This window comes from Eublepharis macularius, chromosome 12 (assembly GCF_028583425.1).
Source record: "Eublepharis macularius isolate TG4126 chromosome 12, MPM_Emac_v1.0, whole genome shotgun sequence".
Classification (NCBI taxonomy): domain Eukaryota; kingdom Metazoa; phylum Chordata; class Lepidosauria; order Squamata; family Eublepharidae; genus Eublepharis; species Eublepharis macularius.
This window is the reverse complement of record NC_072801.1, coordinates 74,978,357-74,992,079: the sequence shown is the minus strand read 5'-3', so window position 1 is coordinate 74,992,079 and position 13,723 is coordinate 74,978,357. Positions and strand designations below refer to the sequence as shown.

General features: G+C 38.7%; 1 protein-coding gene across 1 annotated transcript; it reads left to right on the top strand.

The window, feature by feature from the left end:
* Nucleotides 1-3,047: 3,047 nt before the first annotated feature.
* On the top strand, nucleotides 3,048-13,523 carry LOC129339950 (vomeronasal type-2 receptor 26-like). Its single transcript, XM_054994512.1, has 6 exons — nucleotides 3,048-3,250; nucleotides 5,687-5,978; nucleotides 6,633-7,478; nucleotides 8,933-9,160; nucleotides 11,412-11,538; nucleotides 12,622-13,523. Exons 1-6 carry the CDS (start codon nucleotides 3,048-3,050, stop codon nucleotides 13,521-13,523), a joined length of 2,598 nt encoding a protein of 865 aa, XP_054850487.1.
* Nucleotides 13,524-13,723: the final 200 nt, after the last annotated feature.

The following is a 13,723-nucleotide window of genomic DNA, read 5'->3' as shown; positions in this document are numbered from 1 at the left end:
TTCTTTGAAGATTTAGTACATTCAAATGTGCTGCATAGTTTGGGAAGGGAAAAATGTGAGGTTTAAGGAAATCTCAAAACTATTTCCTCAAGGAAACTGCAAGACGGATATAAGTGACTTCTCCAATCAACAACTGGCGATGCCCACTAGAAGACAATATAAATCAACAGACTGTCTCAGTCAAGGCCAGTGAACCCTCAAATGGCTGTTGACTTATTGGTGGCTGTGTCTACCATGATCCTGAAGAGGCCTGGATAGGATTTCAACGGCCTGACAACCAAAGAGCCCCTTGAGGAATACTGATATGTTCAGACAAGAACTCTCTATACTGTCATGAATGTTATGGGGTGGTATAATAGGAGAAAGGAGAATAGCACTATCAACTGTGTTTCTAACTTTTCAGACAAGAACTCTCTATACTGTCATGGAATGTTATGGGGTGGTATAATAGGAGAAAGGGGAATAGCACTATCAACTATGTTTCTAACTTTTCAGACAAGAACTCTCTATACCGTCATGGAATGTTATGGGGTGGTATAATAGGAGAAAGGGGAATAGCACTATCAACAATGTTTCTAACTTTTCAGACAAGAACTCTCTATACTGTCATGGAATGTTACGGGGTGGTATAATAGGAGAAAGGAGAATAGCACTATCAATTATGTTTCTAACTTTGACATAATACCGTTTCAGGAGACGTGGTGTCTTGAGTCTCCAGCTCTGAACGGCTACCAAATTTTTGCCTTAGCAGCTGAGCCCTCACCACATGGGAGAGCAAAAGGAGGTTTATCCATCATGATCTCTAGCACCCTTAATGGGGAAATTGCCACACTCCCCTCATTTAACTCAAATGCTATGGCTGTGGCTTTCCATCTGCAATACTGCTCCTTTACCATTATTAATGTTTATCTACCCCTAGCACAAGTAAAAGAACAAACAAAAAAACTCTAGGCAGGCCTAGAAACATACATTGGTCAGTTATCTTTAATATATCCTACTGTACAGTTGTTAGTGGGTGGAGATTTTAATGCCCAGAGAGGGGTGGATGATGTTAGCCTATATTCCCAGTTTAAGACTTGTCCTCCTAGCACTTCTATTCAAACTTTACCATATGCTTGTTCTTCAAAAGTCCCTAAAGCCAATTATTCAGGTTTTCTCCTGACACAAATGACATTTCGAAACAACTTATGCATATTGAATGGTTCAATTTTGAACGATTAGCCTGGCGAATATACCTATTGTTCAGGAGATAGAATGAGTACAATTGATTATATTATGGTCTCAGACAACCTTGTACAATTTACCAAAACCTTTGAGATTGATCTTTACTGTGACAGTGATCACTTACCACTCAATGTGAAGGTCTAACTGCCAGAACCTAACAGGTACTTTACTGAAATTAAGATAAACTATGAGCCAAACTACAAGTGACACCTGATGCTAGTTGGACACTTGTCAGCTTCCCTCAAGTTTTAATGCAAAATGTAGGCATCCTGGTCTTGCAGCTTGGCTCTCCGACTGCTGTCCAATGGACTTTTCAACTGTCACTTATCCAATATTCCACCAAGCTGCCTACATTTCCCATCAAAACTTGAGGGAAGCTGACAAGTGTCCAACTAGTGTCAGGTGTCACTTGTAGTTTGGCTCTGAGTCCACAGCATTCCCCTGATCCACTAGAGTAGCAACTCGCTCAAAAAATGAGATATGATTAGTCCGACATGATTTGTTCTTTAGGAACCCATGCTGGCTCTTTCTAATCACATCTCATTGATAATTTTTTTCCAAACATGTCCAGGAATGGATATCAAGCTGACAGGTCGATAGTTCCCTCGATCCTCCTTTCTCCCTTCCCTATCCCTGTTATAGGAGCTTATACTTAGGAAATTGATAGTTGGATCTGCAGCAAATACCTGGTGAAACTAAGTTTTTGCTGATCAAACTGCTATTAAAATGTCTGTTAGAGGGACGAGTGTAAAAGCTGTCAACCCCACCATCTCCTGTCTCTACCATGGTGCCTCATTGTTCCTGGTCCTTTAGACTATGAACAATGCAATCCTAAACTGAGTTACATGCTTCCAAGTCAATTGAAGTCTATGCACTTAGAAGTCTCTAACTTAGTGCTTAGCATTGCACTGTAAAATGGCGGCCTCCCTGTGTTTGGTAGGGATCCATTTTCCATTGTCTCCACTGATCCAGAAGTTGAGAAGAACAGATCTCAACTATTCTCATTCTGCTAATGATGATTCACACATTGTTGTGGTTGAGTTTGGGGGCCATTTTGTTGTCTTTCCAATTATATCCAAGGCTCAGCCTCACCGATGTGTCAGGCATCCCTGATACATGCGCAGAGTTAAACAAAACATTTTTCTACCTGATTTTCCCACAGTAAGGGGATTGGAGGTAACATATTTAGCTGTATACTGGATATACAGGGTTCTTATGGATATATCTACTTTGTAGCTGGCCCCATTTTTTGGCTTTTGCAATCTACAATGGGGGTGAACTTCAGGATTAGATCTGGGGATGGTCATGACAATCTTTCAGGGATAATATCCAGTTTCCATATTCTGGATTAGACAGCCATGTCATTTGTTCAATAGTACTTGTGTGTAGCAACAGATTCTGACCATAGTTTTGGATTACGTAGTACTTTGGCTCTCCTCAAACCAGTTCCATCGACTTGAAGGTCAGGGAATAATTCCGGTCCCACTAACGGGCAGTAATAATTATATCTGGAAAAAAACAAGTGAAATACTAGTGAGACCAGGAATAATCTAGACTCTGTTGAGGTTATTAATTATCTCCCCCTCCAATTATCCTCAGCAATGTAACGTGTTCACCTAGCCAAACCTGCTGTGTCATTACAGAATGTATGAGAAAATCAGTTTTTAACAATCTGAAGTATATAAACTCTCCTTCTGTCACTGACAGCTGGGAGAAGGCATCACCAAGTTTGTTCATCTGACCTCTCACATTCTACTTTGATGAACCACTCATAAAACATATTTTCAAGTCCAGCAGGTTGCTCTATCAGGATGCTGAGGCTAATGACGTGGCTGCTTCTGTTGCCTGTTATCCCATGCAAAATAGAAAATAGGAAAAGCCCTGAGGAAGAACTCTTTCCTGCCCAACATGAGTGGTACCAATCAGGAGAACTCCTCATTGGTGGAATTGCTTCTCAGATTGTTTATACTCTTCACACATTTTATTTTAAGAAACCTCCTTCTCTGGACTTGTTTAATGATGGAGTGTAAGATTTCCCTCCCCCCTCCCTCATAATGCAACTTGGCCAGCTCTCAACTTCTAACAATTATAGGTGGTCCAACTTTAGAAGAGGTAGGGGTGTCCTCCCCCCACCCGAACACAACTTTTACATTCTTGAACATCCTGCTGGGTTTGTGGAATATTGTGGGGTTGTTCTGGGACAAGAGAAACTACCTTTGTTTGGAAGGTGGAAATGGGGGAGAAGCAGATTAAATGTCCATTCCAACCAACTGGCATGTGGTTTAATGTGTGCAAACTTACAACAAAGTTACCAAAAACTCAAACAATAATTAAGGGAAACAAAAGCATACTTTTTAAGACAGATGTCTGAGACACTGAAATATGCATGAACATGAGAAAAATCTGTAAATAACAAATGAAGGCTGAATGGAAAAAATGGCAAATCATATTGTACACAAGGGAATAAGATTACTTTAAAACTCTGGCAAACATGGATAAAGGTAGATGTTACAATGAGCGTCAGAATAAGAGACAAAAGCTATTTTGCAGAGCACTGAATATTTGATTTTAATAACTTTTAGACAGTGATCAAATAAAGAACCATGTTTGTCACATATCACAAAAGTTGTTACCAACTTAAAGTAGGGAAAATAATAATAAAAACAAAACTTCTCCATATTACTGTAAGTGACCAATAACACAGTTTTCCTGCATAACGTTGCACTCTTTATAGGAAATTCTTGTTAATTTCCAGTTCATATCACTTTTTAATGGTATTTTTGAATTGCACATTTCACAAGTTTCCTCTTGAATACCCCTGGACTTTGATGTTTGTAGTTACTTTCTGTACTCCTTCATTATTATGATTTTATAATGATCAAACCTGATAACCTTCGTTTCCCCTTTATTACAGGAAGCTTGGGTAAAGGTATGAATGAATTTTAAAAAGTACAGCTAAGCATCAAACACCAATGGTTTTATTGAGAATTTCCAAAATTATTTCTGTTTTTTTCCCTCATTATGTTTTCAAGATATTTCTTTTCTTAAGAAAAGCAGCCTCTTGTCTGTTTAGTGGATCCTAGATTTCTAGTTTTCAAAAGGTCTCTCTGTAGTACTGCAGTTTGATTTCTTACGATTTTTAAAAAATGTATTTCTGGAGATGACTTAGAGGTAAAAGAATACATTTCAGAAAGTCATTTCAGAATTGAATTTGGGGCATAAATGATATGAAATAATTTGATAATGGAAAGAATCTGAAAAGCAGTGCCTGATCGTCAAATTTTGAAGTGGTCACAAATCTGACTTCATAGGTCTCAGTCGAACATAATTAAACATTGTGGGTGACTATGCTTGAATGAAGGACTAGCATCGCATTTAGTGTTGGTCTGACTTCATTCTGAGATACAATTCTCACCAATTAGAACTGAAATTTTAAGCAGAAATAAATGACCGTAAAGAAAGGTAGAGCAAACTCTTTTTTTAAAAATACTTTATTTTCAATTCATAGGGGGGTACAGAAGAAAAAGGGTAAAGGGGGGAGGGAAATTAAACCAGATATATAACTTTGTGCTATGCAGATGATAAAAATACAAAGTTTATAACCGAAAGTTTTCCTAATATTAATTAATTATTAACCTTAGCTAGTATATATTTTCCAGCTATACTACACAAGCACAGTTTAAGCATGTTCCTGCTTTTTAAAACATTAATAGTACTGCTAATAAAAGGAAAAACCTCATTATTCCATTGGTGCTCCTTACTGTTTATTCCTTTTTAATAATTACAATTAATGGCAGCATCACTAATTATTTCCTAATACAATTGCTTATCATAACCTTTAATATAAATATGGGTTGTGATAAATAATGTTAGCCTCTTTCTATCCCTTATCTTGTACAAAAAGAAATTATCTTACCTCTTCTGCATCTCTTTACCTTGTAATAATTCTTTACTGTCCAATAAAGATATTACTTCTATACCGGTATTTCCACATTATACAGTCTGTTTTACTGACTGTTTACCTAAACAGCCACTTATCTTTATATAATTAACCATTTTAAAATCTAATTATAACTTATATCAATATACAATTGTTTCCCAGTTTCCAAAATTAAGATCTCATAAAATTTTATTCACTATAAACAAAATACCGTCCCCATTCCTCTTCAAATTTGTCAGTGGGCCTCTTTTCTTTCATGTGTTCATGCAGCTGATATTCCAGTGTAGTAAAACCCACAAGGAGACCTCTAGAATTTTAAAAAATAAGTAACCTATTGGGGTAGAAGACCCACAAATTGTTATTTGGATTCAAATACAAGTACTTTAGTGGCTCAGCAATCCTGATCATAAATAGAATGATATCCTTGCACTTAAAAGAAAAACAAATATAATGCTATTATGGGGAAATGATTTTGCTTAAAGTAGAATGATCATACAAATGATTATTTCCATTTCTTTTAAGTATGATGATAAAGTACTACCAGCACAACCTCGCATTGGCATTTGCCATGAATGAGATCAATAAGAATCTCCAGATCTTGCCAAACATCACTCTTGGGTTCCACATCTATGACAGCTACTTTGATATGAAAATGACCTACCATACTACTCTGGGCCTGCTCTTCAAATCACAGAGGTTTGTCCCCAATTACAAATGTGACAGACAGAATAACCTCATAGCCATCATTGGGGGACTTGATTCTGAGACTTCGTTCCATATAGCAGAAATCTTAGGACACTACAAAATTCCACAGGTATGATCCTAACATGTAATTTTGAATGATTTCACAAAACAAACTCTTGCAATTCAGGGAATGATTCTGAGAGAATTCTGAGAGAAAAAGAGAGTATTAACAGAAGAAGAATCTATTCTTTGATGTTTAAAGAAAAAAATGAAGTTACTTCACTCAGAGAAAGATGAAATGAATTACATTGTTAGTGTCAGAAACATTTTGGATGTTTCTTTTCCATGATTATTTTCCAGGAATTGTACAATTTTACATTAAGTGTAAACATGTCAGGCACAATTGTCATAGGTGTTTGGACTCAAAGGTTTCAGTACACTACTGGAGGAAAGTTCCTCCTATGTATATTCCTTTCCCCCAGTGATATATGCCTCTTTCAGCAGAGAAAAGCTTGCAGATGACAAAAAGTGTCTTAGATAAAAGGAACTTTTCCAGTTAATGAAGTTTCATGTTCTTCATGCTGGCAAATTGCGTCAGAAAATTTAGCAAAATCAAAAAGAGTCCAGTAGCACCTTTAAGACTAACCAATTTTATTGTAGCATAAGCTTTCGAGAACCACAGTTATCTTCGTCAGATGCATGGAGGGCAGAAAGAAACTGGTCAAATTTAGCAGGCACACAACCACACACTGTCTCCAAATATCTCTAAAACCATTTCTTTTAGATCACATATGGCTCATTTGTCTCAAAGGAGAGGGATGCAACAGAGATTCCCTTCTACCGCACAGTCCCAAATGAAGCCCAGCAGTATATGGGAATTGTCCAGTTGTTGCTCCATTTTAGGTGGACGTGGGTTGGCCTCCTGGCTGCAGATGATGATGGTGGAGAGAATTTCTTGAAGTCTTTGGAGCCATTGCTTTCCCAAAATAAAATCTGTTTAGCTTTCACTGAAAGAATCCCAAACCAAGCACAATGGGATACCATAGAAGATATTAAAAACTTGATCAAAATTATACATAAATTCTTTGAAGACAGAAAAGTCAATACTTTTATTCTCTATGGAGGATCTCTTACCATGATATCATTGAATAATATGATATTTCTAGGATATGCTGGATACGAGGGAAATATATCTTTAAGCAAGGTGTGGATTTTGACTGCCCAAGTGGATTTCATGTTATCTGGAGCTCAAAGGAATTGGAATTTGGACTTGTTCCATGGTGCCATAGCATTCACCATTCACTCAAATCAGCTCCAGCAGTTCAAGAAATATCTTTCTAGTATAAAACCTTACCAGATAAAACAAAATAACTTTCTCAAGGAATTCTGGGAGCAAGCATTTGATTGTTCATTTACAAATCTCTATGGGTCATTGGAAATTGATGGCATGTGCACTGGAGAGGAGAGACTGGAGAGTCTTCCTGGGGCTGTTTTTGAAATGCACATGACTGGTCACAGCTACAGTGTCTATAATGCTGTCTATGCCATAGTGTATGCTTTGAAAGCGATGGCCCTGTCAAATGAAATGGGTCGAAAAAATGTTCAACTCCAACATCTCCACCCTTGGCAGGTAATGTTCCTGCAGTGAGATGTGTTTTCTGGTCTCAGTACATGAGCGCAAGATGAGACAATATCCAACTTTATCCTTCAGGCATAACTGCAGAAAGAGCAATATACCTTTCGTTGACAAGCTTTGTGGGTTCTTCCTTTACTTCTACCCTGAAGTATGCAGAGAACCTTCTGCCATACATGATTCCAAAATAGTTTTCCAAGTGCACACATATGTATCTACATATACTGGCATATAAATTTGAATGAAGTTTAAAATTGACACAGATAAGCAGATGACTTCGAAAAAATAATACAGCTACTTGATGGATCTTGAAACTAACTATATTCACCAAAACAAATTGTGGGATGTACACGGAAATTTAGAATTAAGGAAAATTCGGCCCCTTCCTGGCAAGCAGCTACGCTGCTCAGCCAGGGGCCGTCCATTGCCGCACTGGAGGGATAGACGGCACCACCCCCTCCTTCCTTATATGGAAGTGCTGGGAGGGCTGAGCGAGCATAGCTACGCAGCTCTGCCCTCCCAGCTCAGTGCGGTTCAGTCGCTCGGCCCACCCACCTCTCCCTAATTTTATTGGTGTAGGACTAGCCGGCTGCCGTTATGGGGCCAGGTAGGAATTTTTTCCCTCCTTTCCGAATTGGCTGTGGTAAAGGGGAGTTTTTCGCCTACCTTACACCGATGCTTGGGGATTGAGAAATTTGTTTTGAGGTGGTGCCTGTTAGGAGTGTCCTGGCTGGTTTGTAGGAGTAGGGTGCGGGACGGTGAGCACCCTTGGCGCTTCCCTATGTGGGAAGAGGGGCCTGCCTAAAGGGCTGGTACTGCTGTGACGGCTGCCAGGCCCACAGGCAGGCTGCCTTCGGGAACCCCTGCCTGCGAGGCCTTTCCCTCACTGCTTGACGGCTGAGGTGTCAGGAGCTTAAAGGGGGGTGACCAAATTTGCCTGGCCGGCTGGGTCCGCCCCATCCACTGGATGGGTCCCACCTGGGGCTTCGGGGCTCGCCCAGACAGGTCAAGGCGGTGGTCCAGGTGGGACGCCGTGGCTTGACCTGTACCGCTTTAGGTCCTTGCCGCTGTTTGGCTTGTTTTGTCTGTATAAAGTTAATAAAGTGGCCCTTAGATCCAACTTGGTGTCCGTCTCTTTTCTGACTGGTGTGGCAAATAGCATTTGTGTTAAGGAAACAACGTCTTCCTATGGGGTTCACTCCTAAGTCCACATATTTAGAAACTTTCGTTATGTTTTTGTGTATATGTTTGAGTTTATTATCTGAAATAAATTAAAAACTAAAAATAATTTCTAAAACTTCCTGCACGTGATTATGTATTGAAGGATAGCAATGCCGATGAAGAAAACAAGTTAAAATCAGTTCTTCTTCCCTAGTTGTGCAATAATCTATAAAGAGGAAAAGAACACAAAAGTGTTGACTATATCTGTTCTGTTCTCTCTTTTCAACTAGCTGCACCCTTTTATTCAAAGCAGTTCTTTCAACAATTCTGCTGGAGAAACAGTGTCTTTTAATGATAAGAAGGAAATAGAAGATGGATTTGACATCATGAACATGGTCACATTCCCCAATAGGTCCTTTCTTAGAGTCAAAGTCGGCAGAGTTGATTCCTCTGCTCCTAAAGAGAAACGGTTCATTATTCATGATGATATGATAGTGTGGAAAACAACATTTAACCAGGTATGAATTCCAGGCTCATCTCAGGATTCATTCCGTTCTCCATACAGGTGATTTGGTGTTTGGAACTTTTCTTTGCTGCATAACTTCTCTGTATCATGCATGATCACACTGGTCTATGATAAAGACAGAGCCACAGTCAAGACTAAAAACAAACAAAAAAACCCTGAAGAAGATATGGATCAGATATTTCTTTTCTTTATAAAATTTGAAACTCTATGGCATACTTTCCAAGATCTTATTAAAAGATTTATGAGGGAGTAAAATACAATTACTTAATGGGTATATCTTAAAAAGTAAATTTACAAAAAAGATAATCCATTCCCCATAATAACATAAGGACTTATGCATTAGGTTTAGTAGTAAAGCCCCCCTCCCCCCAAAAAATTGGTAACTAACTGTTTTTCATTCTAACAGAAGAATGCAAAAATAATATTTGCCATGACTGGACAGTACTAGCAGATGGGGACTGGATAATGTTCTTTGCACCATCTCAACTGCTCCTATCTTTTTGCCAGATAAAGACATCCTCCCATTAACTTGACAGTATCTGAAGGAGTGAGCTCTGACTCATGAAAGGTCATACCCTACTACATATTTTGTTAGTTTTCTAAGTGCTACTGGACCCTTGCTCTTTTCTACTGACAGGTGATGTTAGGGATAGAAATTGTGTTTGTTCCAATATCTGTTGTTGTCTAGAGGGAAAAAAAACACCAAATGGGTTGAAAGAGAGAAAGATGAAACACAAAAGGTATAAATCACAGTATTTCAAAATTTCTTTCGACATATAATTGTGTATGGAATGCAGCTCTTGGTTGCATACTCCAGTTCACTCATTTGTTCATTCCTTGGTTCATTTGTTCATTTACTCATTCATTTGTTCCTTCCTACATTTCACAGAGGCTTTCCACCAAAATAGGCCACACAAAGTAGCAAGCATCAAAATCCTAAATCATTTTTACAATAAAACAATTAAAATAAATTATATATATGTGTGTGTGTGTGTACACACACACACATATATAATTTATTTTAATTGTGTACACACACACACACACATATATATACAAGTAGATTCATATGGGAGAAGACAGTTTTAAGGTAAGCTGGCCCCAGGTATATAGGGATTTTAAATCAAAAACAACCCCAAGAATCGGGCTTGAAAACAAAGACAGAGATAGCAATAGAAAAAGAGATACATATAGATAGGAATTTATATAGAAAGAGATAGAGACAGAGAAAGCAATATAGATATAAATAGAGATAGATAGAAATATATATACAAAGAGATAGAGAGATAGAAATAGCGATATAGACAGAGGCTGCTTCCACACATGTTGGATAATCCACTTTCAATACTCTTTAGTGAACATTTGGAACTGCTTTTCCATGTGTGGAACAAAAAATCCACTTCCAAAGGATTGCTAAAGTGCATTGAAAGTGCATTATTTAATGTGTGTAGAAATGGCCAGATATATATTGAGACAGAAAAAGTAGCGAAATAGATATAGAGATAAATAGAAATAAATAAAGAAAGAGATCATTATTTTATTTATTTATTTATTATATTAGATTTTTAGTCTGCCCTCCCTGCCAGGTGGGCTCAGGGTGGAGTACAACATTTCAATTTACATACATAACAGTTAAAAACAGATAAAACATTATACAAATAACATTAAAACAACTTTACACAATAAATACAATACAGCTTCTCTTCAAATAGCGATGATATAATACTGCTTTTCAAGCCCTGACTCATATATAGGCTCATATGTAGGGTGGTGGACAGATCTTTGGTGTGGCCAGTGGGGGGCCCAATCTAGCCTCCACCATATGCCTGGCAGAACATCTCTGTCTTACAGGCTTGGTGGAAAGATAACAAATCCCGCCAGGCCTGAGAGATAGAGATAGTGATATAGACAGGGATAGATAGGGATAATGATAGATAAAGACAGAAATATAGAGATAGATAGATATAGATAGAAATAGAGATAGAAAGATAAAAAGATAAAGATTGGGAGCCAGTGGACATTGAAGTGTGTCTCCCCAACTCACTCCAGAACATTCTGGCTGCAACAGTCGGTACCAGCTAGCTTCTGTAGTTGTTTTCTCTGATCTCCAAATTTTCTTCACTCAAGGAGGAATCAGGGGAAATCCTGTTCCACCCAAACAACAAACTTGTTGGAATGTTGTGAACAAAACAAAAAAAAATCTATTGCATCCTCTCTTAAACTGCTCTCTTGTTTCTGGATAGGGGCCTCCCCTTTCCGTGTGCAATGATTACTGTCACCCTGGATCTCAGAAGAAAAAGAAGGAAGGGGAACAATTTTGCTGTTATAATTGTGCTCCTTGCCCAGAGGGGAAGATATCAAGCCAGAAGGGTAGGCTGTTCTTTATATTTAATTCCCTAGCATTCAAGGTTGATTCATATTATCTATAGCCCATAATCATCAATGGATGAAATAGCAAGAGACGGACATGCATGTGTAAACTGCTGACCATTATCGGATAATCCACCGGACGAATTCCAAAAAAGAGACAGGAATTGTCTGAGTAAATCAGTGTGTGGGGATCCTATGCTTGCAATTCACTTGATTTATTTCAGGGGCATGGGAAACAGAACACAATGCCATTGCTTTATAATAGGGTGTGTGATTGACACAAGAGTTCCAGTGGGCAGGTAAGGGTGGAAGTGCCTGCAGACAATTTACTGGATAATAACTCACCAACCTGTCACAAGTCCCTGAGCACAGTCTTCTAGGATAGCCATACAGAATTCCATACAGTTACATCAGCCTATACACCTGTTGACTTACGTGTGTGTGCGCATGCACACATGTCTGTGTTTGTGTACTGTCAAGTTGCCTTTGACCTCTGATGACCCTAAGAATGAAAGACCTCCAGAACATCCAATCATCGACACACTTGCTCAGATCTTGTAAACTGGAGGACATGGCTTCTTTTATTGATGCAAGCTATCTTATTTTAGGTCTTCCTCTTTTCCTACCCTTTCCACTTTTTCTAGCATTATTGATTTTTCCAGAGAATCTTAATCTTCTCATGATGTGACCAAAGTATGATACCCTCAGTGTTCTCATTTTAGCTTCTAGGGAGAAGCTAAACTAACATACAGGGATATCAGTAGTAATAAATACGATTTATTGTTTTCTAAAAATGTGTCAAAAGTAAGTTTAACAACACACAATGGCTTTAAAGAAAACAGATACATGCATTAAAACAACATAAAATCCAAGGCTACCACCACCACAACAGAAACGATCATGAAGACGATGATGACAATTTACAGCAACACTGAAAGGACACTAGAAGGCATTCTTAGCTGACTACCTCCATATAGAGAGAAATAATTGAAGCATTGACATGAATATTTTCCAACTTGCAATACGAAACACCTATGTCATATATGAATTGACATTAAGGCAAATCCTCTTTCTTTTTTTCAGACGCTCTCGACTGTGTAAAATGCCAAGAAAACCAATATCCAAGAAAAGACCAAACAGGATGCATCCAAAAAGTTACAACCTTCTTGTCATTTGAAGAACCTTTAGGCATCAGTTTAGCCATATTAGCTGCATCTTTTTCCATTATCACAGGTTTAGTACTAAGAATTTTCATTAAGTGCAGAGATACACCCATCGTCAAAGCCAACAACCGACATATCACCTACACTCTCCTGGTCTCTCTCCTGCTCTGCTTCCTCTGTCCTTTGCTATTCCTTGGAGAACCCATCAAGGTGACCTGCTTCATCCGCCAAGTTGCTTTTGGCATCATCTTCACAGTGGCTATTTCTTGTGTGTTGGCCAAAACCATCACTGTGGTTGTCGCTTTCATGGCCACCAAACCAGGGTCCAGTATGAGGAAGTGGGTGGGAACAAAGCTGGCCAACTCAATTCTTCTTTCTTGTTTTCTCGTTCAAGCAGCCATTTGCATGCTGTGGCTAGGAACTTCTCCCCCTTTCCCTGATTTAGACATGCAGTCTCTGAATACAGAGATAGTAGCAGAATGTAATGAAGGGTCAGCCGTCATGTTTTACATTGTTCTGGGCTACTTGGGACTTCTGTCCGTCATCAGCTTGACTGTGGCTTTCCTAGCCAGGAAGCTGCCAGACAGTTTCAACGAAGCCAAGTTTATCACCTTCAGCATGCTGATCTTTTGCAGTGTTTGGCTGTCTTTTGTTCCAAGCTACGTCAGCACCAAAGGGAAGTACATGGTAGCTGTGGAGATCTTCTCTATCTTGGCCTCCAGTGCAGGGTTGCTGGCTTGTATCTTTTCCCCCAAATGTTACATTATATTGCTGAGGCCTGACCTGAACAGTAGAGACCATCTAATTAGGAGAAAGAATTAAACAATGTAAGGTTTTTATACTGTGTTAGTTTTGGCCCTTCTGCTGGAAGACTGATATACCACATAAGTCAATCAAACAGGCCGCACACATGCTCCAAATAACCTCAACGAATGCATTATAAAATCAGATAAATAGATCTGGAGAATAAAACCTATGAGTGTACAATGGCCAAGTGTAATGTATTTTTTTAAAGTTCCAGT

What these genes read in the sequence shown, in the direction of transcription:
- LOC129339950 (XM_054994512.1), top strand. Translation starts at nt 3,048, where the DNA reads ATGACGTGGCTGCTTCTGTTGCCTGTTATCCCATGCAAAATAGAAAAT. An exon ending in GACACTACAAAATTCCACAG is followed by an intron (nt 5,979 to 6,632) that starts GTATGATCCTAA and finishes CATTTCTTTTAG; the next exon opens with ATCACATATGGCTCATTTGT. An exon ending in AACATCTCCACCCTTGGCAG is followed by an intron (nt 7,479 to 8,932) that starts GTAATGTTCCTG and finishes CTTTTCAACTAG; the next exon opens with CTGCACCCTTTTATTCAAAG.